General features: G+C 32.3%; 1 protein-coding gene across 18 annotated transcripts in view; it reads right to left on the bottom strand.

Moving 5' to 3' along the window:
• NRXN1 (neurexin 1) overlaps positions 1-22,046 on the bottom strand; it is a 1,430,528-nt gene that overhangs the window by 1,278,845 nt on the left and 129,637 nt on the right. For 9 of the 18 annotated variants that reach the window (XM_044663318.1, XM_044663312.1, XM_044663307.1 and 6 more), the window contains exons 2-4: positions 8,048-8,065; positions 4,533-4,562; positions 3,718-3,729 (exon numbers count right to left, since the gene is read on the bottom strand). The exons of 4 other annotated variants lie outside the window; for them this stretch is intronic. In XM_044663318.1, the coding sequence (XP_044519253.1) occupies positions 3,718-3,729; positions 4,533-4,562; positions 8,048-8,065 (60 nt within the window). The remainder of the gene's footprint in view (positions 1-3,717; positions 3,730-4,532; positions 4,563-8,047; positions 8,066-22,046) is intronic. 5 more of the 18 variants (XM_044663313.1, XM_044663314.1, XM_044663306.1 and 2 more) reach the window with 4 other exon arrangements.

Below are 22,046 nucleotides of genomic sequence, written 5' to 3' on the forward strand. Positions count from 1 at the left end.
TGCACAGTTAATCACTAAACCTCACTGATATTGTTTCTTGATTTATAAAATGAGACAACTAGGCATTATAATTAAGTATCTTACAGACGAAGAATTTTACTATTTAATTCTCTTCCTCTGCTCTTTCTTTTTCTAGCCTCTATGATGAATTTAGTATCATGGACAGTTCTGGAATCTTGATATAAGAGATCAGAGAGAAGGATGTGTGAGTTATAAGTCAGATTACAGAGAAACAGAATTCTAGCAATATTAGCTCCTGCACTTAACTGACCAGATAATGCTTCCTTGCTTGCCTATTAATTGCTGCAATATGTTCCAAAATCAGAAATTAGTTATTTAAAAAAAACTGTTAGTCAAACAATCTAGGAACTTTTTAAAGACTGTATTAAATAGTTCTTTCAAAAAGGGCAAGTCAAATTTGGTGGACTAATGATAGGTGACAGACAAAAGATAAGTAGGTAGATTGAAAAATAGATAGAAATATCTAGAGAAAAATGATAGGATAGATAGTTAGATATAGATAGATGTCTAGCCAAATAGTGAATCAATGACTTTAATACCCTGGATAACAATACTCACATTGCTCATGAACATTTCTGATCAATTTGTTGCCTTAAAGACACAAAAAAAATTCTCTGATACCATGTTTACACAAATAATGGGGCCAAAAAGTAGATCTAGTTTCATATTTCTCTTCTGTTGTCTCATTTGAAGTCAGAACTCAGTGGTAACCAACTTCAAACTTATCCAGATGAAGATCCCATACCTGAAATTTTACCAGAGGTTTTGGAAACAGAATAACCAGTTGAAAACACTAGGTCAAAGTGGTTATAGTTGAATATAGTTGATTCATTGTGATTCTGCCATTAGGTGAGAGTGCTGGTCATAATAATCATGAATTCTATACCCCTGAAACCTTCAAAGATTAAGAAAAAAATAGGAGGGTAATGATGATGAAGACAATGATGATTGTGATGATGATAATAGGAAAGAGAGGTGCTTTCTGTTTTGTTTTGTTTTTCCTTCTTAGCATCAGCCCTATCTCAACTTTAAATCAAGAATAACCTCTATAAATACCCAAATATCTACTCGATGTCTTATGCTACCACCTAGTTTGCTAGAATTACAGAAAAAGTGGAAAAAGAAATAGAGGAAGAATGCAGCCTACCACTGTTACTATGTTTCAATTCTAAGACTTGGAAAAACAAACTTAAAAATTTTTGAATTCCTACATTTAGTATTCCATGCATTATAATTTTCCTTTTACTTATAATTAACATCAACTCCAGAACATAGCTACAATGCAAGGCAGAGGAAATCTTCAAGGGGAAATTTATTTCATATGACTCAATCTTCCTTGGGCTTCTCATATACCTTTTGATCATTCACATAGAATTTATCTTATGGTATAGCACCTTGTGCACAGGCCTTTCTCCACTAAGTGATTGAAAATAACTTGTGGGCAGGGATAATGTCATATTCATCAGCAAATTCCCTATGTGACCTACCAGAGCAACTCTCAAAGAAGATATACTAAAATCATTGGTATGAATGCATGAATGTTGGGATTATAATGCAGTGTTTTATTTCAAGAAACATGATGTTATTTGATAAAAATTCAAAATCCTATCTCCCATCATATAACATATTTTTCCTTATTCTCAGTTCATACCAACTCCAAAAAAGACACAATTCCAAAATAAGAAGCTTGAAAAGGGAAAATAAAGTCTGTCATTCTTTTCTCAATTATATTTCTTCTCCAATATGTCATCTGTCTACTAAATGAATTTCTTATGGTGGATGTAGTCAAAATGACTTTTTATGAAGTTTAACATAGCCACATAAACAGAATCAATATAATACAGGCCTGGCATGGTAAAAGCAGAACACAATACCATAATATTAAAAAGTAAAATGTCATTGATGCTAAATTTCCATCAGATTATCTATTAGGTGAGTAAAATAATTATAAAAATAAGCTAGTTTAGAAATTATTTTAAACTCAATGTCCTTCCTAGATTTTTGTGTATGTATCTATATCTCTATGTATGAGCATGTATATATATATATATACACACACACACACATACACATGTATATAATTTTGAGTAGGCAAACATAGAGATGAAGATTCACATATCTATATAATAATACATACACACATAATTTGTAAGCATATATTCTTTGGAAAAATCACAAAACCAAATAATATAAATATAATATAAAATAAGATTTTTCTTATACTTCAAGTATACATATCATACAAGTCCCATGCTAAAGAATATATCAAAAGATGTTCCCTTCAGAAAGGGCAGTGTGATGTGATTCAAATATAAAAGTACATTTCAGAAAGTATTCTATATGAAAAACAGAACCTCAGAACAAATGACCTCTCCTGGTCAAAGGCTGCACCATCCATTAGTAGAGCTTGACAAACAAATTAAGGCAATTATATTGACTTTCAAGAGTTTCTCCCAAATTTAATTATACTAGTCTATAGTCAACCAAAACACAAACTATATGCAAGCAGGGTCTCCTTTTATTGGAACATGGCAATTAATACAGCATTATTCTATCAACTCTAGTTTTCACATTTTAACCCTTGATGTCAGGTGTCATATTTTGCATCTTTCAGGTTTGATTTCAAGAAGCATGTTTCACTGGAGGTGGCATATAAGTAATAATCATCCCCAACCATGTGTTTTCCTAAGATTTGCAGTGTTAAAATTAAAGGAATTCAAAGATTAAACACATTTCCTATTCATGAAAAAAAGCTTTCTTAAAAGATGAAGCATCAAGGGCATAATCATTGAATGAGGTTTTCCTCATGATTACTTTAAGAAAAACAACTCTTTGAGATGTTAGCTTTAGTTGCAGATGAACTAAATAGAACTATATTCCACACCTACTACTTCTTCATATCAACAAATTAACACTATGTTTACTAAATGGAATTTTAAAACATGCTTTCAAAATAATAAAGAATATATAGAAGTTTTGTGCCAATATTCTCTAAAAGTGCACATAAAGGACTTACCAAATGATGCAGTGAAGTATACCTGGGTGATTGGTGCTTATACCAAAAAAATAAATAAAAAAGAAAAACCATACGTTTCTTGGCTGTCTGATCATCTTCCTCCTTCTCCTCCTCCTTTGTTTCTTATACTGACTGTTCTTTGAAATAAACATGAAACTAATGTGAATGGGGAAAATCTCACAGAAAACAAAGGGGTGGGGCTATAGCAGAGACCACTAAAAGTCAGTGCTATACATGCTTTCACTTACATCCAGATGTAGAATGACTTGGGCAGATGTTCTCCACAGCTGTACTCTGAACATGACATCCTTGTGCTGGCTACACTGAGTATTTGAGTTTTTCATAAACAGATAACAGAAAAATGCATACCTGAAAACGTAGCTGAATCTTGTACATATCTATTATGTCAGCTTCAGAGAATATTACCACCTTATCTGTACCTTTCAAAAAATAAAACCAAACTAACCAACACAACAAGAATCCCACTAATACTCAGAATATTTGGAAAACATTTTGATATATGTTTGCTCCTTACCTTAGGTCCATGAAATATTAAAACACAAGTATACCTACCTCAAAGGGCTCATTACTAGTGCTAAAGGGTCTACATTTATTTGCATTGCTTAGACATATTCTAAATTACAAAGATGGCATTAAAAATAAAGAAAATAATGTAATACCTTTACTTTTACCTATGGATTTGATGAAATGGTTCCATGAAGAAAGGATTTCCAGACAAAGAGAATATAGAGGAGAGAAACAACAATAAGAATTATGTAAATGCACTAATATCTGAAAATTAAAAGAGACAAGAAAGTATAAATAAGTGTTTGAAGACAAATGGAGATGCAACAGTGTCACAGGGGGAATTGTGTTCATTTCCTTTAAACATGTACATGCACAGAAACTTAGTGGTCCCCATGCTCACTTCAAAAGGATGCCACAGATGAGAGATATACAATGACTGAAGAATGGGAAATTCATTGATTCTCTGATGGAAAACAAAAACAAAACAAAACTGCACTACCGGCATTCCAGAAACCAGGAACAGATGCTACCTGCATATTCCCAACCAGCCATGCATTAATGCCAGTAGACTCTTCAGTGGCTCCAATAGAATAAAATAAATATCTACTCTTATATGGTAATTAGGAAAATCTCTAAAATCTCTTTAGTATCATTCACTATAGTTTTATTCACATATGCATTTAAGGACTGACTCAATCACATTTTTCATATATTTCATTTCATTGCACTTATATTGCAAGGGCCAAAAGGAAATGGAAACTCAGAGGGCAAACCAGGGGGGAGGGAAAATAAGAGGGAAGAAAAAAAAATAGATAACACAACACAAGATGTGACTGAAGTAATGTATTTAATTAGCAGCCATAGAGTTTGCAAGCATTTGCCCATCATTTTGCAGTGATGGATTCAAAGCAGCTACAGAATTAGAAGAAACAATGAAAGCAGAGTGGAAAAGGAACAGAGCCCATACCTTGGTCGCCCATCATCAGGTGCGCCAGACCTTGAAGGAAAACAAGAGCACAGTCAGCAATGAACAAGGGAGCATGGGAAGACGGGGTTGTCACAGTGACAAAAATGTTCAGTGACAGACATCTTGTTTCCTATGAGATATGTCTGTATCACAAAGGCAAATCAAAAAGCATTCTTTCAAGTACAATTTGGAATGCTTTGGGGCCAAGAGTTAGAGAACTACAACTCAAAACACTGGCAGATGTGCCACCATGAATTGTTTCTTGTATTAAGTTAGAACAAGGAAATGAATTAAGAGAATGATTTTGAGTCCAACCAATCCCTTAACTTTCCTTTTCTCCTTTGTGCATTTGATCGAGTCTGTTTTGAATGAACACTGCCCCATTAGGGCTAGCCAGTTTTCTCTGATTAAATTTTTATTAAAAAAAAAAAAACAAACAACAGAACAAAACAATAGAACCCAAAGGAATATAACCTGAAATATGGGCTGGGTCTGATCTTTTTCCCCTCATCAAAAATGAGCAGTTTCATAATTAAATGAACAAATTCTTAGTCACATTGAAATGATAATGCAAGGGAGGTTTCCTTACTTATCTGACACAAGTACATTTATTATAATACTGAAAAGGTACTAGACATGCAATGCAAACTCAATTTTCTTATGAGAACATGCATTGGAGAAACAGTGGATCAATTTTCAGCAAGTCTAACTGGATTTATAAGGTATGGTAGTGGGGAGCTATTTAGAATTTTATTTCATTTTTAATTTTAAGTATTTATAAAGCAAATAACATGCAGTTCTGAAGGATAATAAAGATATAAATTCACCCAAGTTCATACACATTTTTGAAAATGCCAGTGAGTCCCATCTTTACATTTCAATATTTTCTAACTACTTATGGTAGAAATTAAATTAACCTTAAGATAACTGGCCATCCTTTCTTAGGAACTCCAAATTGAATGGTTCCTCATAATGAATGGAGAACCATTAACGCAGTACCAATTTTTCATCCTTACTTTCAATTTTTCCAAATCAGACAAAAAAAATCCAATAATATATGCTGATTTTAACTAAAAGAGAGAATTCTCAAATTCATCAAAGGAAACTGCCTACCATCCCACATATATTTCTGGATTTTTTTTTTTGTGAATTTAAGAAAGACTCTGGTGATTAAATTCAGTTATCTAGATGTCTTCTTGATGGAATCATCCACTATATTTCTAACAGATTTTAAAGATATCTCTATATCATTAGTCTTGATTTATAAGAACAATACCATTTATCTGCTGTTATGAAAGAAACACTGGCATTTTCACAAAATTGTACTAAGATACATATAGTATTATAATTACAAATTGTATATAACCTTTTGTAAGGGATGTAATAAAACAATAATGCTTTCTAGAACAGAGCAACTCTCATAAATTTTTTGGAATAATTTAAAACAGAAAAAAGGAATAGATTAAAGCAATTATTATCAGTTCATGTCTCCAGCTCCTCTATACATAGGAATAATAGTGATAGTCAGAGATTATATATTTAAGTGTTGTTTGATCTGTTCAACTACATTTTGTTTCTTTACATTTTACTTTTACAAGTTGACATTTAACAATGTCACTTTAATTTTTGATAAGAGGACTAATTTATAAAGTTTATACATAATTTTTTGAGTGGAACAAATACAAATTATTTCCATTCCAGATTTCCTAAAATATAACATGAAACATGATTATTAATCATTTTAGTGTAATAGTGAGATGTGATACATTATTCAGAGACAAAATTAAAAATATTAAACTATAGATAGGCAGGTAGAAATGGTGCTTGAAATAATTCTTTTTAACACAAATGTGGAGTGAGTCAGAATTGGAAAAAGCATCAAAATATTTCTTTAATGAATTTGTAATTAAATTCAAGGAAAGTTAATTCCGAAGGTCTGCTTGATTACTTTTGGAGCATATTGTATAGGATTGCTAAGGAGCCAAAAATAATTGCATAGACTAGTTTGCCCCTGCCCTTATTTCGTTGCCTCTGTGTGTGTGTGTGTGTGTGTGTGTGTGTGTGTGTGTGTGTGACTTAAATGCTTCATGAAGGCTTGACAGCTACTTCTGTGCTCAATTCACACACGGAGTGGCAATGTATTATAATCAAAACATATCAGAACTGCAGGGTCCCATACAATATATGTATCCAAAAAGTGTTGTTAAGAAAAATGGAAGTCATAAATAGACAACCTCCAGAAAAGAGTCCATGTTTAATTGCTTGCTAAATATTAAATGAAATAGTTGCGATGGCCAGCAGGTCAATAATTATGGTACTGTCTAGAGGAGTTACAAATATGATGTGTTATTAATCCTATTACTGTCCTCTACTCATTATTATCATTGAATTATTTTCAATAGCTAACATATAATTTAGGATTTTAAATGACAACTAAAAACTATGACAGGAGTTTTTGTCTTTCCTAAGAACCTATCATGCTACATGGAAAAGAAAATACATGTTAGTCTCTACTAGTTTATTTTACTTTGAATAATTTTGTAAAACAATGAAATATGAGGCCTTCTTTCTTGGACCCATGCATTTTGCTAAATTTGTGTATGTCAAAGCTAAGAATTATTATATTCATTCCTATAATTTTCTTCCCATTTTATTATTTATATAAGGATAGAGACTTAGCTGAAGGCACATGGACTCTTTTTTTACTACTGATTTGGTAAAGTTCAGACTTTAGTTTTGGGGGATAGGAGGTGGGAAGGCTTTGGGTATTGCATCTGAAAGTTCTAACCAAATAATATTTTTTAGGCTTCTATCTAATTTCTTAAAACTTTGATTTGCAATGAAAAAGCTGACAGACTCCCATGGCAACAGATTTATATCAAGCAACACTTTAAAAGCACACCAGAGCTTTACATAATGTAAAACAAAGTCTTACAGTTTTACTTACCAACATTCAGGTCTCTGTGCAATAGGCTTTACTGTCCATTGGCCCGTTGGTTTTTTTGAAACCAAGACATGGACCCCTTATCATTCTCCATATTATGTTGTGGTATTTTACAAACCAAATGATTTAATTCTAAATCAATGGACCCCAAATGATATAATGCTTTATACTCCAAACAGAAACAAAAGAATACGTCTTTGTCATATAAAAATAAAGAATGCATCATGCATTATGTGCTTGGATGCTACAATTATTTTCTCCTATAAACTAAGGAAATACTTTGTGCCAATTTTTCCATACAGAACTTGACAATCAATGGTCTAGATTTTATGCATAATACCCAATTCCACTGAGCATGGAATCTCAGGAGTACAGTGTTAGGGAATGTTAAGGACAGAATGTAAAACATCTGAAGTGAGAGGAAAGTTTTCTGTATGAAAAATTGTATGCTTTCAATGAATTACATTTTCTAAAAGACATTCAACTTACCGTTTTTAATTCTAGGTGCACTATTTTAATACTAAAAGAAAATAAAAAAGAGAGCTTGGAAAATAAGGTAGAGAGTACCCACCTTCCACATAGTTGTCTTCTGAAAGCACATAACAAGGAAGGAGAGAAAAGGAAAAAAAAACATTCATTAAGCAGCATGCAGACTGGAACTTGCCATTGCATGTCTTCATCATGCAAGGCATCAGACACAACATGCAGGTGCTCCATTGCTACTATTCAGAGGGGAGAACAGGCTCATATGGTAGGGGAAGCCATGTTCCCACTCACCAACAGAAATTCAGAGGAGGTGGAAAAGAAAATCAGGGGGATACTGCCATTTCCAGAGCAAAGGTATTTAAAGGATGTGCTACACTACTGCTCTGCTTGAAGTAAATCTGATCATTCTCACATAACTAAAAGTTTATTCTGGGTTAATAATTGGATAATTAATTCTATTTTACTGTCTAGGAATTCAATATGTAAATCATCTATTTTAAAATAATTCACTATAAATTTTATTTATATGTATAATTATAAAAATGTATATAATATCCCTTTCTCAGCACAGATAACTAATCTTTCTAACTTAAAAGGGATATTTTTAGGTCAAAACAGTATTAGCAAAATGATTGTAATCTATAACTTTTTATGGACAAAATTTCCACACATTTTTATGGTCCCTACAAATTATATCAACTCTTTGAAGATAAAGATGCACTAATTTTTTGTATCTTCTGTAATACCTAGTAAAATGCTTTGAACACAGTAGGCAATCATGTAGAAATGTTGAATCACATGAAAGGTGTTAATTCCTAATTCCAAATAAATATAATTATACCTCTTATCTTATGTTATAGGCATTAGGGAGATGGCCAACAGGGACAGTTTAGTTGATATTTAGCATCCAACATCTGTACATTCTTGCTGAAGGAAGTCATTGCTCTAATATCCAATCAACTTAAGAGCAAAAATTCTCCAGAGAATTTAAGAGATGGTTTCGATCATTTTGCATATACTATTCATATTAAGGGAAAATGAAGATATGTTAGTCTACAGCAGATATCAGTTAGATAATTCAAGAATTATGAAGAGAAAAGGCCTGGGTAAGAACAGGAAAAGAAGCATTTTATACAGAGTTTAAACAAATCTAATTTCATCTAAATTTAGGGAATTGGATTAGATGATCTATATATTCCCTTTTGAATCTAAAAATGTTATGTTTATGAATAAAATTTTATTGGTGATGACTGATCAAAAAAGTCAGATTCCCTTTAGTCTACATTTAAAAAATAACTATCCATAATTAGAAAATTAGTAGGCTTTGCCCTTGCTAACATTTCTGCTCTCAAGATTTTAGATTTACTCAAATTTTCTTTTTTGAAGCTCTTCAATTCAAATAATGTTCTTTTTAAAAAAAATCAATAGGACAGCTGGGTGGTTTGATGGATAGAGCCAGGCCTAGAGATGGGAGGTCCTGGGATCAAATCTAGCCTAAGACACTTTCTACCCAAGTGACTATGGGCAAGTCATTTAACCTGAATTGACTAGCTCTTAATGTTTTTCTGCCTTGAAATCAATGCTTAGTACAACTTCTAAGACAGAAGGTAAGGATGAGACAAACAAACATAAAACGAACTCAACCATTAACTTTAGGAATTCTGAGAGTAGTTACAATAAATTCAGAGCTAGGGTGTCATATGTTTAGGGCTCAAAAGAACCTCAGAGTGCATCTAATCCAAACTTTACACTTAACAGATTAAGAAACTGATATCAAGGAACATTAAACAAATGACTTGCCCAAAGGCAAACAGGTAGTAAGTCTCAGAGCCTGGATTCAAATCCAGGTTCAGGATTTTAAATTCAGTGCTTTTTATTTCATATCATATTATTACCAATTTGCTGTTCTCAGCTCCTAATAGGGGTAAGACCTATCAGTTATATGCAAAAATAAAACAATATCAATTGGAAAAAAAACTGGAGTTAATTAACTAATATGTCGATAAATATTAGATTCTAGGATTTGATAAGTATTAGTAATGAAGTTCATACAACTTGGCTAAACTGAATTAAGTTTTAAAATGTTAAACTGAAATAAAGTATAGGTGTCTTTGGTTTTAGTTTTAGTATTAAATAAACAACTCAACTAAATGCTTAGCTTTTCAATTTTTAATTTGAGTATTTCTGGTGAAACCTTTGATATTTTTGCTTTTTACTTACTACTGAGAAGAGAGATATTCTAGCTGGGTGTAAGGTACTTAATTTTTTTTGCATATTTTATACCCACCCAAGTCATATCATTTCTTAAATCACTATCTGAACAATTGTATTAGTAAAATAAGAGCTAATGTTCTTCATTCAGCATGACTAAACAAAAACAAGCTGTGAAAATATAGAGTAGAAAATAAATGTGCAAATAGTATCAGATTTAATTTCAAATCTAGTGGTACAATCGTTTTGGTGAATAATAAATTGCTGGAATATAGTCATGGCTGAGTTTTATTGAATAAATATAGATACAGTACAATCTTAAATAACAAACAATTTTGTTTCAATGTGGCTGCTCCTAAGGAATTTTAAAAAGGGTAAGGGGTGGGCACAGGCTAGAAGCATCAAGAATTTCTGTTGGGAAACAGTTTTATTATTAAGATCCTAAAACCCATAAAAATTCTTAGTCTCTTTTCATTTTGTTTGTCACAATGAAAAATAAAGAGCCATGAAAAGGCCAGTTCCCTCACCCCCTTCTCTCTCCAACTCACTTTCTCCATGGAGAAGAAAGGAAATTTTGGTCTTGAATACCATTTCTGTTAGAAATGTTGGTGGTTTATTGCCATCAAGTGGAATTGCAGACCCATGAAATTGTATGCTTTTGATGAGTATAAATAGCATCTTTGTCTATGTTTCTTTGGCCTCTAGCTTAAAAAAATTCAGCGAAAGAACTATAGTTATAATGACACTCTGCTTTGTGCTCAATCTTAATTACATGCTTCTATGACGAAAGGAAAGGAGTAGCAAAATAAATGTTTTCACAAAAAAGAAATCCCACTAAATCAGGGCAAATTGAACAAATTTAAAAATGGAGGAAAATATAATTAATGACTCCATCTGATGTAATTAAATCTTAAAATTAGCAACACAGATTCAGCTTGCTTAAATTTTTATTTCTCTCCAATACGAGACATAAAATATAGAGGATCTGAAAGTTGGGGGATTCTTTACATCTTGGTTTTACTTTTTTTTGTTTCTTTATGATTGCTGCTGCTGCTGCTGCTGCTGCTGCTACTACTACTACTACTACTTCTATTGTATGCTTGATGAGAGATCCATAGAACTAAATGTATTTTTGCATATATCTTTATATCTTTGATTTTGATGATCAGAGAATCAATCTCCTTTTGGGTAGCCTATTACGGATGGGCCTCACCATACATAGACATTCCTGGATAACAAACATACTCTATCATCAGGAGTATGTTTGAAATTTTTTGAGCATTGCAGAATTGCTGGTGCTTATTCGTTGATGACAGCCTTTGACAAGGAAGTCAGTAGCATCAGAATATGACATTTATGGTATTGATTTCTAAGTCTGACCCCCCAAACCCATTTAGTGACTCTCTCCTGGCTAAGCATTTCTTATCTACTTCTGAAAATGCCCACCAGGTGCCTGTGATTCCTTAAGTTCCCTATTTTTCTCCTAAAACTGTGGTTTACAGGGTCAAGGTCCACCAACTACACCAAACTGCTCCTTCCCTGGACCAACAATAGCTGGACTGTGGGTATATCTATTCAACTGCAGGTCATTGGAGAATGGGCTTGTCATCACTGGGTAACAGAGAACACTTGCAAGAACTACTGACCAGTCAACATAGCCCTGTTATGAATACGCTTTTCATCAACTAGAAAAGCTACTTTTTGTCAGTGGATGAACTTTGTAAACTTTGCTATTTCTAGTTTGGTTACATATTTTCCTGTTCTTTATTTTGTCTATGTATAAAAAAACCAAGGCTACGCCTCAGTATTTTGGGTTAGGCTCCAATAAGCATCTCTCACCAATCATGCCATGATTTTTTTTCTTTCTTCCTTCAGCAGAATAAAACTCTGCTTTTAAATCACCTGCATGGTATTTTTGGTTATTCTCATATCCCATTTGATTAGGTGGTCAACCACGGTAAGCTAACAGCAGACCACAGTGCATTGGAAAGAGCAGGGTATCTGATATAAAATCATGTGAGTTCAAATCTTGCTTCTTCCACCTATGATCTATATGGCCTTGGATAAGTCAATAACTATAATTATTTTAAATTTCCTCATTGATAAAATGAGTGTTAGACTAGATGCCTTCAAAAGTCAATTCTAAATTTATGATGAGGATTATCATGAGGCTGAAAAAATAGAGAAATAGCATATAGCAGAGCATCATGAATTCCAATATAAGCTTTGAGACTTCATAATTTAAGACATGGTTATACTATTGCAAATTCATTACAGGAATAGGAGAAAGATAAAATAAAAGAAGGGTTTTCTTAAGGGCTTTCATTCACCTGCTATGTCCATATCATTGCCTAGTCTATATTCCATTCCTAAAATGTATACTGTCCCTGTCTCTGTCTCTGATAAACTCTAATTTCTTTCAAGGATCAGCTTTGGTTACATCTTCAGAGGGAAACCTGTCCTTATTCCCCATAGTTAGTAGTATTCTCCCTCCTCAAATTATTTTGTTTTTAAATATTTGTACTTATTCTATTCTCCAGGAAAATGTACCTTTTGAGGCCTATTTGAGCCCAGAGATATTTTTCCTTGCTTTTTTTTGTCTTTGAATTCCTTTCACCTAATACATTGTCTTTTTATAACAGGTACATAATAAGTTTTTGTTTGAGTATATGTATATTTTTATAACATGTACATACATAGCTTCAAAATAATAAATATTTATATAGCATGTTTATAAAATACTTTGAGTATGTTACCTCATTCATCTTCCTATTAAATGTGGGATGTAGATATTAATATTATATCCATTTTATAGATAAAGAAATTGAAACAGAGAGAGGTTATTTGGCATGCCCAGAGTCACACATCTTGCATGTGACTGAAGTAGCAGGAGGCTAAATGACTTGCCTAGGATCATGTAGCTATTAAGTGTCTGAGGCCATATTTGAAATCAGGTATTCCTCATTCCATGTCAAGCACTCTATCAAGTGTGCTAACTAGCTGCCTATAGTTGTATATATTGACATGTTTGGGTGCATGTGTGCTATATATATGTATGTATTTATATATGTACTTGGATATGAATATATTTACATCTTAATCTGAATCTAGATAATTGCTTATGACTTGCAGGTACAAAATATTTAGTTCCAGATAATTGCAATTTTTTTCAGTTGGCAGCCTGATGGTTAAATAGATTTTCCTATTGATTAACGAGTCGCCTCAACCTAGTTCAAGTTGCATCTAGTACTTCAAGCAAGTAATTACTACTCAAAAGACTCAACAGTACCATTAATCAAATATTAAATGCATTACCCACTATTGAAATAAAGAGTAAACATATTTCTTAAATGCCAACAATTGGAAAGAACTTCATAAAAGTAAAAAAATAAAGCTTCCTTCTATACTGTGTTCATACTGTACATATAAATTTTTGCATATGTTGCCTCCCGTAAAGGAATATAAATTTCTTAGAGGTAGATCATTTTGGATTTTTCTCTGAACTATAGAACTTACCATACTGCCTGTTGCTAATATGGTTTTAACAAACATATGCATGTTTGATTGCTAGTATTTTGATCAAGATGATCAATTTTGGAGAATCTTTTTTCAGCCCTTTACATCTGGCCAAGTGTAATCAGTTGAACCTTCACAGGGAAGCAAAATAAAAGGTGTCTATATTTTCCAGTAGCCTAAAATTATCCTTCTTTAAAATCCTATGATGAAATCTCATCATGTCACAGAAATGAAATATAAGGGACTTTTAAAGGCTACATTGTGCAATATAGTCTGAAGAAACCTATGACTCTCTGGAAGGTACTGCAAAACTGAAATTACTTCAAATACAGCCCAATGCCAACTACATTTCTGTTTTTAGAAAACAACTCATAACTATATATTGCATAATGCCGGCTATTGGGAAATGATTTTTAAACAGAGGTATATGAAACTGTCTCATCATAAAGTGGGGTTGGAATATGCATCAGTGGTGGGAACATCCACACAGATTCAGAGATCCTTTAAGGGAACATTTTTTAAACTATAAAAAACAATCAAGAGTAGCAAAAAAATACGATCTTCTACAGCATAGTCAAAGACCTTGGGTTTGAATAGTGGCTTTTTGCCTGGCAATATTTATGTGACCGAAGACAAATCACTTTACCACTCTAATCTTTAACTTCTTCTTCTGGAAAATGAGAAGACCTGGAAGATACTTTGTAGCACTAAATCTTATGATATCTTAAGATAATATACTGTGATTATGATTACTAAAAAGTCAATCTCTAATATGAACAATTATTTATGCATTTTATTCAAGAGGATGGTGCTCTATTAAAATGCATTCTAAAAGGAACATCACTAATATTTGCACTTATAAAATTTCAATTTCAATGGATCTCTCCAAATGGAAAAAAAATTAGAAAGTTTTTAGAGGACAAATCAATCAGAAACATATCTTTAGTCGAAGAGAATGTTGTCCATGGTCTTGACGAGGAATTTTATAACCATTTAGCTTTTAGGAGTTATCTCTCAATCTCTAAACAATCAGGAGTTGCTATTCTACAGAAGACCTGAAGAAGACATTTAATCATGGACTATGGGATCTTCCTTAAATAGAAAATTTCTGTTTGAAAGTTATTGATAGCTAAAAAGGTGATATTCCTTTTGTGAAACAAAAGCATGGTAACGAACAAGATATTTATAATGATTTATTTCTTTCTCTAAAATTATTCATTAAGGAAAAATTTTTAACATTCTAGCACTCTGTATTTTATATCAATGCTTTTTGTGACTAATGCAAAAAATTGAAGAAATGGGCTAAAAGAAATATTAAGTGGCATATCAGTTCTTATCTAATTAAAATAAAGATTGTATAAATTACATAATAAATGAAGGCTATTTGGTATTGACCCATGAATTTAGTGTGCATTTTAGTACTCATGACACATTTAATTTAGTTTCAGAGAAAGAGATTTTTCATAGTCTTACTTTGAATTTGAAAGTGCATTTTGGCAATATAATGATATGTCCTGGAATTAACCCAAAGTTTGAAAATGTTTGGGACAATTTGAGGGGGGTTTTGGACCTTAAAACATATTGTATTTTGAATTATGATCCATTTTTTATGATTTAAGAATAATTTAACTATATATTCCCATGGAAAATATTGAAGCATTCTAAAAAAAAAGGAATTTCTTTTGAATATATTTTGAGTTTCATATTGGATCTTTTTGGGTCATGAGGTAACTGGGATTAAAGATTTCCCTTCATATAAGCTTGCTCATTTTTTCAATACTGACCTAGCATTAGGACTGAGAAGAAAAGACCAAAGTTTTCCCAAAGTATTAAATTCCAAAAATGATCATTTATAGTGGCCAAAATTTAATTAATCTAAAATGTAAACTCTTCAAGCCCTGATGGTTATCCAGCAAATGTCCTCTTTTTCTCTACCTCCTAAAAGTAGCACACCAAAAACAAATACAATAGAAATACTATTCATTTTTTTACTAGAACTAGAAAGGAATATTACCACATTCTTAAAATATATAAAGTATACTTATAGTACACAATGTATACTTTCTTAATTTGATGGAGATTTGTCTTGTTTTTAATTCCAAAAAATCTTGTTATTTTTGCCCAGGGCTACTTTTTTAAATTATTGTTTAGTGGCAAGAATACGTTTTTTAAAGGAGGAAATGGGATCAGAACTATGTTCTAAAGCAAGAGTCACTACCAAGTTTTCTCAGAATCTCATGATACATTCAGGACAAGTAAGGGGGAAAATGGAATATTTACAAAATGAGTGATAAGGCAATGGTGAGTATTAGAATGTAACTATTCCAGAGTTTCCCACACATGTTTTCCATAGAATCTTGTGGCATGTTAAGATTACTTGTCCTAAGAAAAATTAGCAAAGCCTGTGACATTTTAAACTGTAATGTTACATATGAAATATTCTATACAAAAATATTTGACAGTCAATGTAGCACAGTAGATACAAAAATGCTCTGAGACAAAAAACAAAAAATAAAAATTGTATTCAGATGATGCCTCTTCCACCTATTGGCTGGGTGACATTAGGGAAGTCACTTAAACCCTTAATACTCTAAGATTATAAATTGTAAAGAAGGTGCTGACTTGCATTGGTATAAAAAAATTGCTTCAGCAGTATTTTACATAATAGTAAAATGACAGGTACAGTCACTGTAACTATCCATTGAATTTACAGATCCTACCTCTGACACTTACTGGTAGAACTATGGGTTACAGATTGACTAAAACTTGTAAATCTTAGTTGCTTTATATGTAAACCGCTTATAGTCAGTTGTTACTATTACTAGCAAATAAAATATTTAAAATTTTTCCATGATTCCCTCTTCATTGTACTTAATGAAATAAGGTGTGATAAAGAAGTTTCAGAAAATATATATGTACAAATATGTATGCAAGAAGTCCAAAAGATATATTTCTATTACCATCAGAATGTGCACTTTCCTTTGGAAAATTCAATTCCAATAAACATTTTCTTCAGAAATCAAGTATTTGAGAGTTGCAAAGTTAAAGTTCATCATACAACTTTCAATTTGTCTAAACAAATATTTTAATTCTAAAATTCAAATGTGGTCAAAATGTTGCTTTTATTTTTACTTAATGTCCATTCTTTGCATCCCATGAGAATTACCAAGTGAATTATGAACTAATAAAACTTACAGAATCCACAAACAAAAAAGCCACAGGAAAATTGGCTTTATATTCAAAATCAACCAAAGAATCCCCCAAGAAAATAAAAGAAAAAATGGATTCAATGATTGGAAGGGGCAAATTGTTTCAAGATAGTAGATTAACTCTTATTAAATCTCTTAAGACTTAGTTATGGTGGTTATGAGGCATAAAATGTAAAGGTAAGTGATAGAGTGTAATAGAAATAACTATGAGTAAATAATCAGAAAATTTGTGTTCTGGCTTATCAACTTTTAGGAGTAATACTTCACTACTCTAAACTTCAGTTTTCTCATCTAGGAATTATGGGTAACAATACAGTGTACCTACTTCTGAATTTTGCAGTGAAGATTAATTGAGATTTAACATATGTATGTACACACACACACACACACACACACACATACTTTGGCACCTAGATTTTCCATATAGACTGTTGACATCAATTGAACTACTTACTCTACTCCTAATGCTTATTTATTAAACTTTTATGGTACCATGTTAATGATAATCTTATTGTTGTTGAAATAGCCAAAACAATTTTGGGGAATATGTTTGAATTAAGAAAGAAAAATGTCATTTGGGATCCTATTGAAGTAAAATAAAACATTAAATTCGATGTACTAAATATTCCTTTTACCCAAAAAGGACTATTAAAATTCAATTCAACAAGGGTTTACTAAACACTGGAAAGAAAAGTGATTTTATAGATAGAGGATTTAAGTGCAAATCCCAGATCTTTTGCCTTAGTGTGTGTAGTACTTAGGTCATTTAATTTCTTGAGATCTTCATTCTCACCTTAAAAAATTAAGTTTGGAGTAGATGACATCTAAATTGAAGTTCTAGTCCTCAGTATTTAATTCTATGTGCCTCATATGGCAGAGAACTATGCTAAATGATGACAGTGGCTGGGGTTCTTCTCTTCTGGGATTCAAAAATTGTGAAATGTTCATACAGCTTTGAAATCATTTAAAAGTACATTACCATCCTAGCCATGCTTCTACTAGTCAAGAGGCCTGGCTTCTAGTCCTGACATTGCCACTAACCAAATACGTAATCTTGAGCAACTCACTTAATTTCTGACTTTCTATTTGTTGGTGGGAAGAGATGGTCTTTAAGGTTCCAGCCAACTGAATTTCTAGAATTCTGTAATAATAAACATAATACTTCCAGAAGGTTTTTAAAGGGTTTTGTTTCATAAGCATAGTTTAACAAAACTATGGTAATGAGATATTCAGAAATAATGATCTCTTGGATATCGCCTGCATAGCAAATAAGCTGGAATAAATAAAATTTATCTCTGCTCTTAAGGGAATTTGGGAGATAAAAGGATATTCAGACATACTGAGAATAAATATAATAGCATAAAACAAATCATGATAGATTAAAAAAAGTCAGTTTAGTGTGAAATATAGTAAAAGTTCTGAAGAGTAAGTTTTTGTATAAAATCATGGAGGAATTCTATAATAAGGGAATATAATTTGCATCAATCCATGAAGTTACAAAGTAGAAAAAGCAGGCAGTAGAGTTGCTAATAAATAGTATGATGGTTTGACATTTTTTGTCTTGTAATTCAAATCTTTGGATATTCTGAAAAACATAATGTCTTCAGGATTAAAAAAAAAAAAGGACTTCCAGGGGCAACTGGGTAGCTCAGTGGATTGAGAGCCAGGCCTAGAGACAGGAGGTCCTAGGTTCAAATCTGACCTCAGACACTTCCCAGATGTGTGACCCTGAGCAGGTCACTTGACCCCCATTGCCTACCCTTATCACTCTTCCAACTATGAGTCAATACACAGAAGTTAAGAGTTTAAAATAAAAAAAAAGGACTTCCATCTATGTTATGTCAACCAGGGAACAATGTTTGCTAAAGGGAAGACACCAGAGTTGTTTGATCAAGGGCATGAAAATTTAAGCAAAATAGGAGAATTTTATAGTCTCTTGGTGGGCCAGCTGCATACATGTATTTAGCACATATGTATACCTTCTGGCTACTATATATTACTATCAGTAGACATTAATTTGAGATGATTTCCACCACGTGATTTTTATGACCCAATAGTTGTCAATGTTCATTTATTCCTACAAAGTAGAATTTTGTATAGAAACATTTTGTTGTTTGAAAGAAAACTGGAAATCAGAAAACTATAATAACTGAAATTAAATGAAGGAGTTGATTCTGAAATGCCTCACTAGATTTACATATTCTCAGAAAATATCTTCCTACACTTCTTCATGTCATAGCTGAACTCTTAGAAAAAAATACATACCTATTGACTATTTTTGTGGCCTCCTGGTCTGTTCTCAACCTTTCCCAACAGGCTTCTAATTTAACCACTTTCTTTCTTCTAGGTAGCAAGGTTCTTTTGATGCTGTTAAAATCAAGTAGCATTTTCTTGGCTTATGTTCTACTTAAAAATGTCTTCATTTTGCAGCTTTTGTAATTACAAATTTCCTTTTCATCTGAATATTTCTTTCTCCATAGTTCCTCTGATACTGCTCCTATTTCAGTTCCAGTGCCTTGTCATGTATCTTTCTGAGAATGTTAGATCATCTCCCAACTATCAGTATAGAAGCCTTCCAAAATTCAGTGTTGGGATGCTTCCTCTTTATATACTTAGCCAAATTTGTTAGCTCTAGTAGAATCAATTATTGTCTCTTAGCATGTATGAATATACATGTTCATAATGAGTATGTATACTTATGTTTAGAGATAGAGATAGAAGTAGAGAGCTAATATGTTCAATTTCATTTTTATATAACTAAATCATGTTGGAAAATGTCTCTTGGATTCTTCAGCTAAAACAGACATGTCCAAAACAGAAAATACTATCTTCTATGCTTCACTTTGTTCTTTAAATTTTGATACTTCTTTGAGGGACATCACCATCTTTTCAGGCTTAATAGTTAAAAAAAAACAAAAAAACAAAAAAACAACATTGGATTTATTTTTGACTTTTGTCTTTATCTCCATAGAGAAAAATTTGCCAAATCTTACCAGTTCTACATCTGTATTATATTTCTCCTCTGTTCCCTTCTCTTTGATCTTATGACCACTAATGTAGATCAGAAAATCATTACCTCTCTCATGGACTACTCTCACAACCTCCTGATTGGCAGCATTACCAAGTCTCTTCCCTCTCTAATTCACCCTTCACATAGTTATCAAATTTACTATGTTCCTCAGATACAGATACATGTCACTTCTCTGCTTAAAAATATTTCCTCTTTATTGACTCTAGGAAAAAATGCAATCACCTACCTTGCATTTAAACCCTCCTCAATTTGGTGTTTTTTACCTAAGTATTTTTAATTATCTCTTACACAAAGACCTTCAATTTTATTCTTTTTTAGTGCCTTGTTCTCAAATTTAGTTGTATTTATATATCTAATGACATTCAATTTTCTTAACTGAATATAAGTCCCTCCATTTCTTTTTCCTCTCTGACTTCATTTATCTATGGACCATCCCCCAACTTCAGATGACAACACTCATTCTACCTATGGAAATAGTCAAATTCTCTGTAATTAAATATTAAAGATTTATTTATAACACTGAGAGGTTAAATGACTTGGCCAGAGTGATACAGCTAGTTTATGAGTGATAGTACTAGAGTTCAGGTCTTTGTGACTCTGAGACCAGCTTTTTTTTTAAATTAATGCCAAAATTTCCTATAAGAATGCAAAAGCTAGAGGAAAGCAAATCTTTGATTTTTTTGTTTTTATTTTTTTATCACTAACATCTCACAAACACTTATATCTAGATATCTATATAATTATTTGATTTATTGCATCCTGTGTCTTCATATCAAAATATCCTAAAATAATTTAAATCTCATGTCAGGGATTATAGACCAGTGGTGCACATACTCCAAGTTCAAAGTCTGTGCAAAGATTTTCAGAGGGCCTTGGAAATTGGATGGGAAATTTTGTTGTTGTTGTTCTGTTCTGTCTGACTCTACGTGATGGGGTGGCTTGTTATTTCCTTTTCTAGCTCATTTTATAGATTAGTTACTAAGGCAGTCATGGTTAAATGAGTCTTATAGCCAGGTAAGTGTCTGAGGCCAGATTTGAACTCATGAAAATGGGACTTCCTCATTCTAAGTCCAATATCCTATCTACTATACCACCTAGATGCCTGAATATTTTCTTCTCAATATTATTGTAGATTTTTGCTATTCTATTTCAGTAAATGTATTTTAAAATATTATTCTGAGAAGGGGTCCACAGGGTTCACCAGACTGTGAAGGGGGTCTATGACTCAAGAACTCTTGTCTAGATTATCCTTAGCTCCCTCCCTCTAACATCACAAATGTTTACAAAATTATGAAAACTCATTAGTTTTATAAATTCAAAACAGAAAATGATGTATTTTTCTTACATGTATTTTTGTTTCTGATCTGCATTTTTATTAGGTCACAATAATATTTGGTGCATTTAAGAACTTTAGAAAAAATGACATAAATTATATCTCAGAAGCCTAGCTAAAGGGTATAAAAACCCAATTGTCTCTTTTTGAAATGGGACTCTGCTTTAGACTCTGATTCTTTATGTACAATGGCAACAAATTAAACCCTGAAATGAATATACGGTAGCAGCTCTTTTCTAAAAGAATTGAGACACTGGGAAAAAAGGGGATGCAAATGGCTTAAGATAGCAAACTGAAATATTAACTAGATTTGTGAAACGTCAGAAGCCCAGAGGATACTTTCAGCACTACTCATAAGAGCCCCAAGAGAACTAGCCAGACTTTCATAAATAGTAATAATGGAGGAAAAGGAGATGGACTAATGAGTTGGAAAATGGAAGTTACACATTGGAATGCTAGTAGCATCACCCATATAATGGGAGTATTAAATAAGGAAATAACAAAGAAAAGAAATGGAAGGAACATCTGTGGAGATAAGATAAATAAAATGCCTAAATCAGCACATAAACCTTAGCCAACTACAAGAAGAAATACTAAAGTTCCTGGAAAAGATAACATTGCCAATCCTACAGCTATTTAAGGAATGCGGGCTTGCTCTTAGACCAGTGATGGGCAAATTTTTTAAAGAGGGGACCACAGGAAAGAAAATGCTCATCTATCAGTCTGTTTCTAAGGCAACTCTTTTGAAGTTTCATTGTATTGTATCCTACTCATTGTATTCGTC

The sequence above is a fragment of the Gracilinanus agilis genome, chromosome 2 (assembly GCF_016433145.1).
Source record: "Gracilinanus agilis isolate LMUSP501 chromosome 2, AgileGrace, whole genome shotgun sequence".
Lineage (NCBI taxonomy): Eukaryota > Metazoa > Chordata > Mammalia > Didelphimorphia > Didelphidae > Gracilinanus > Gracilinanus agilis.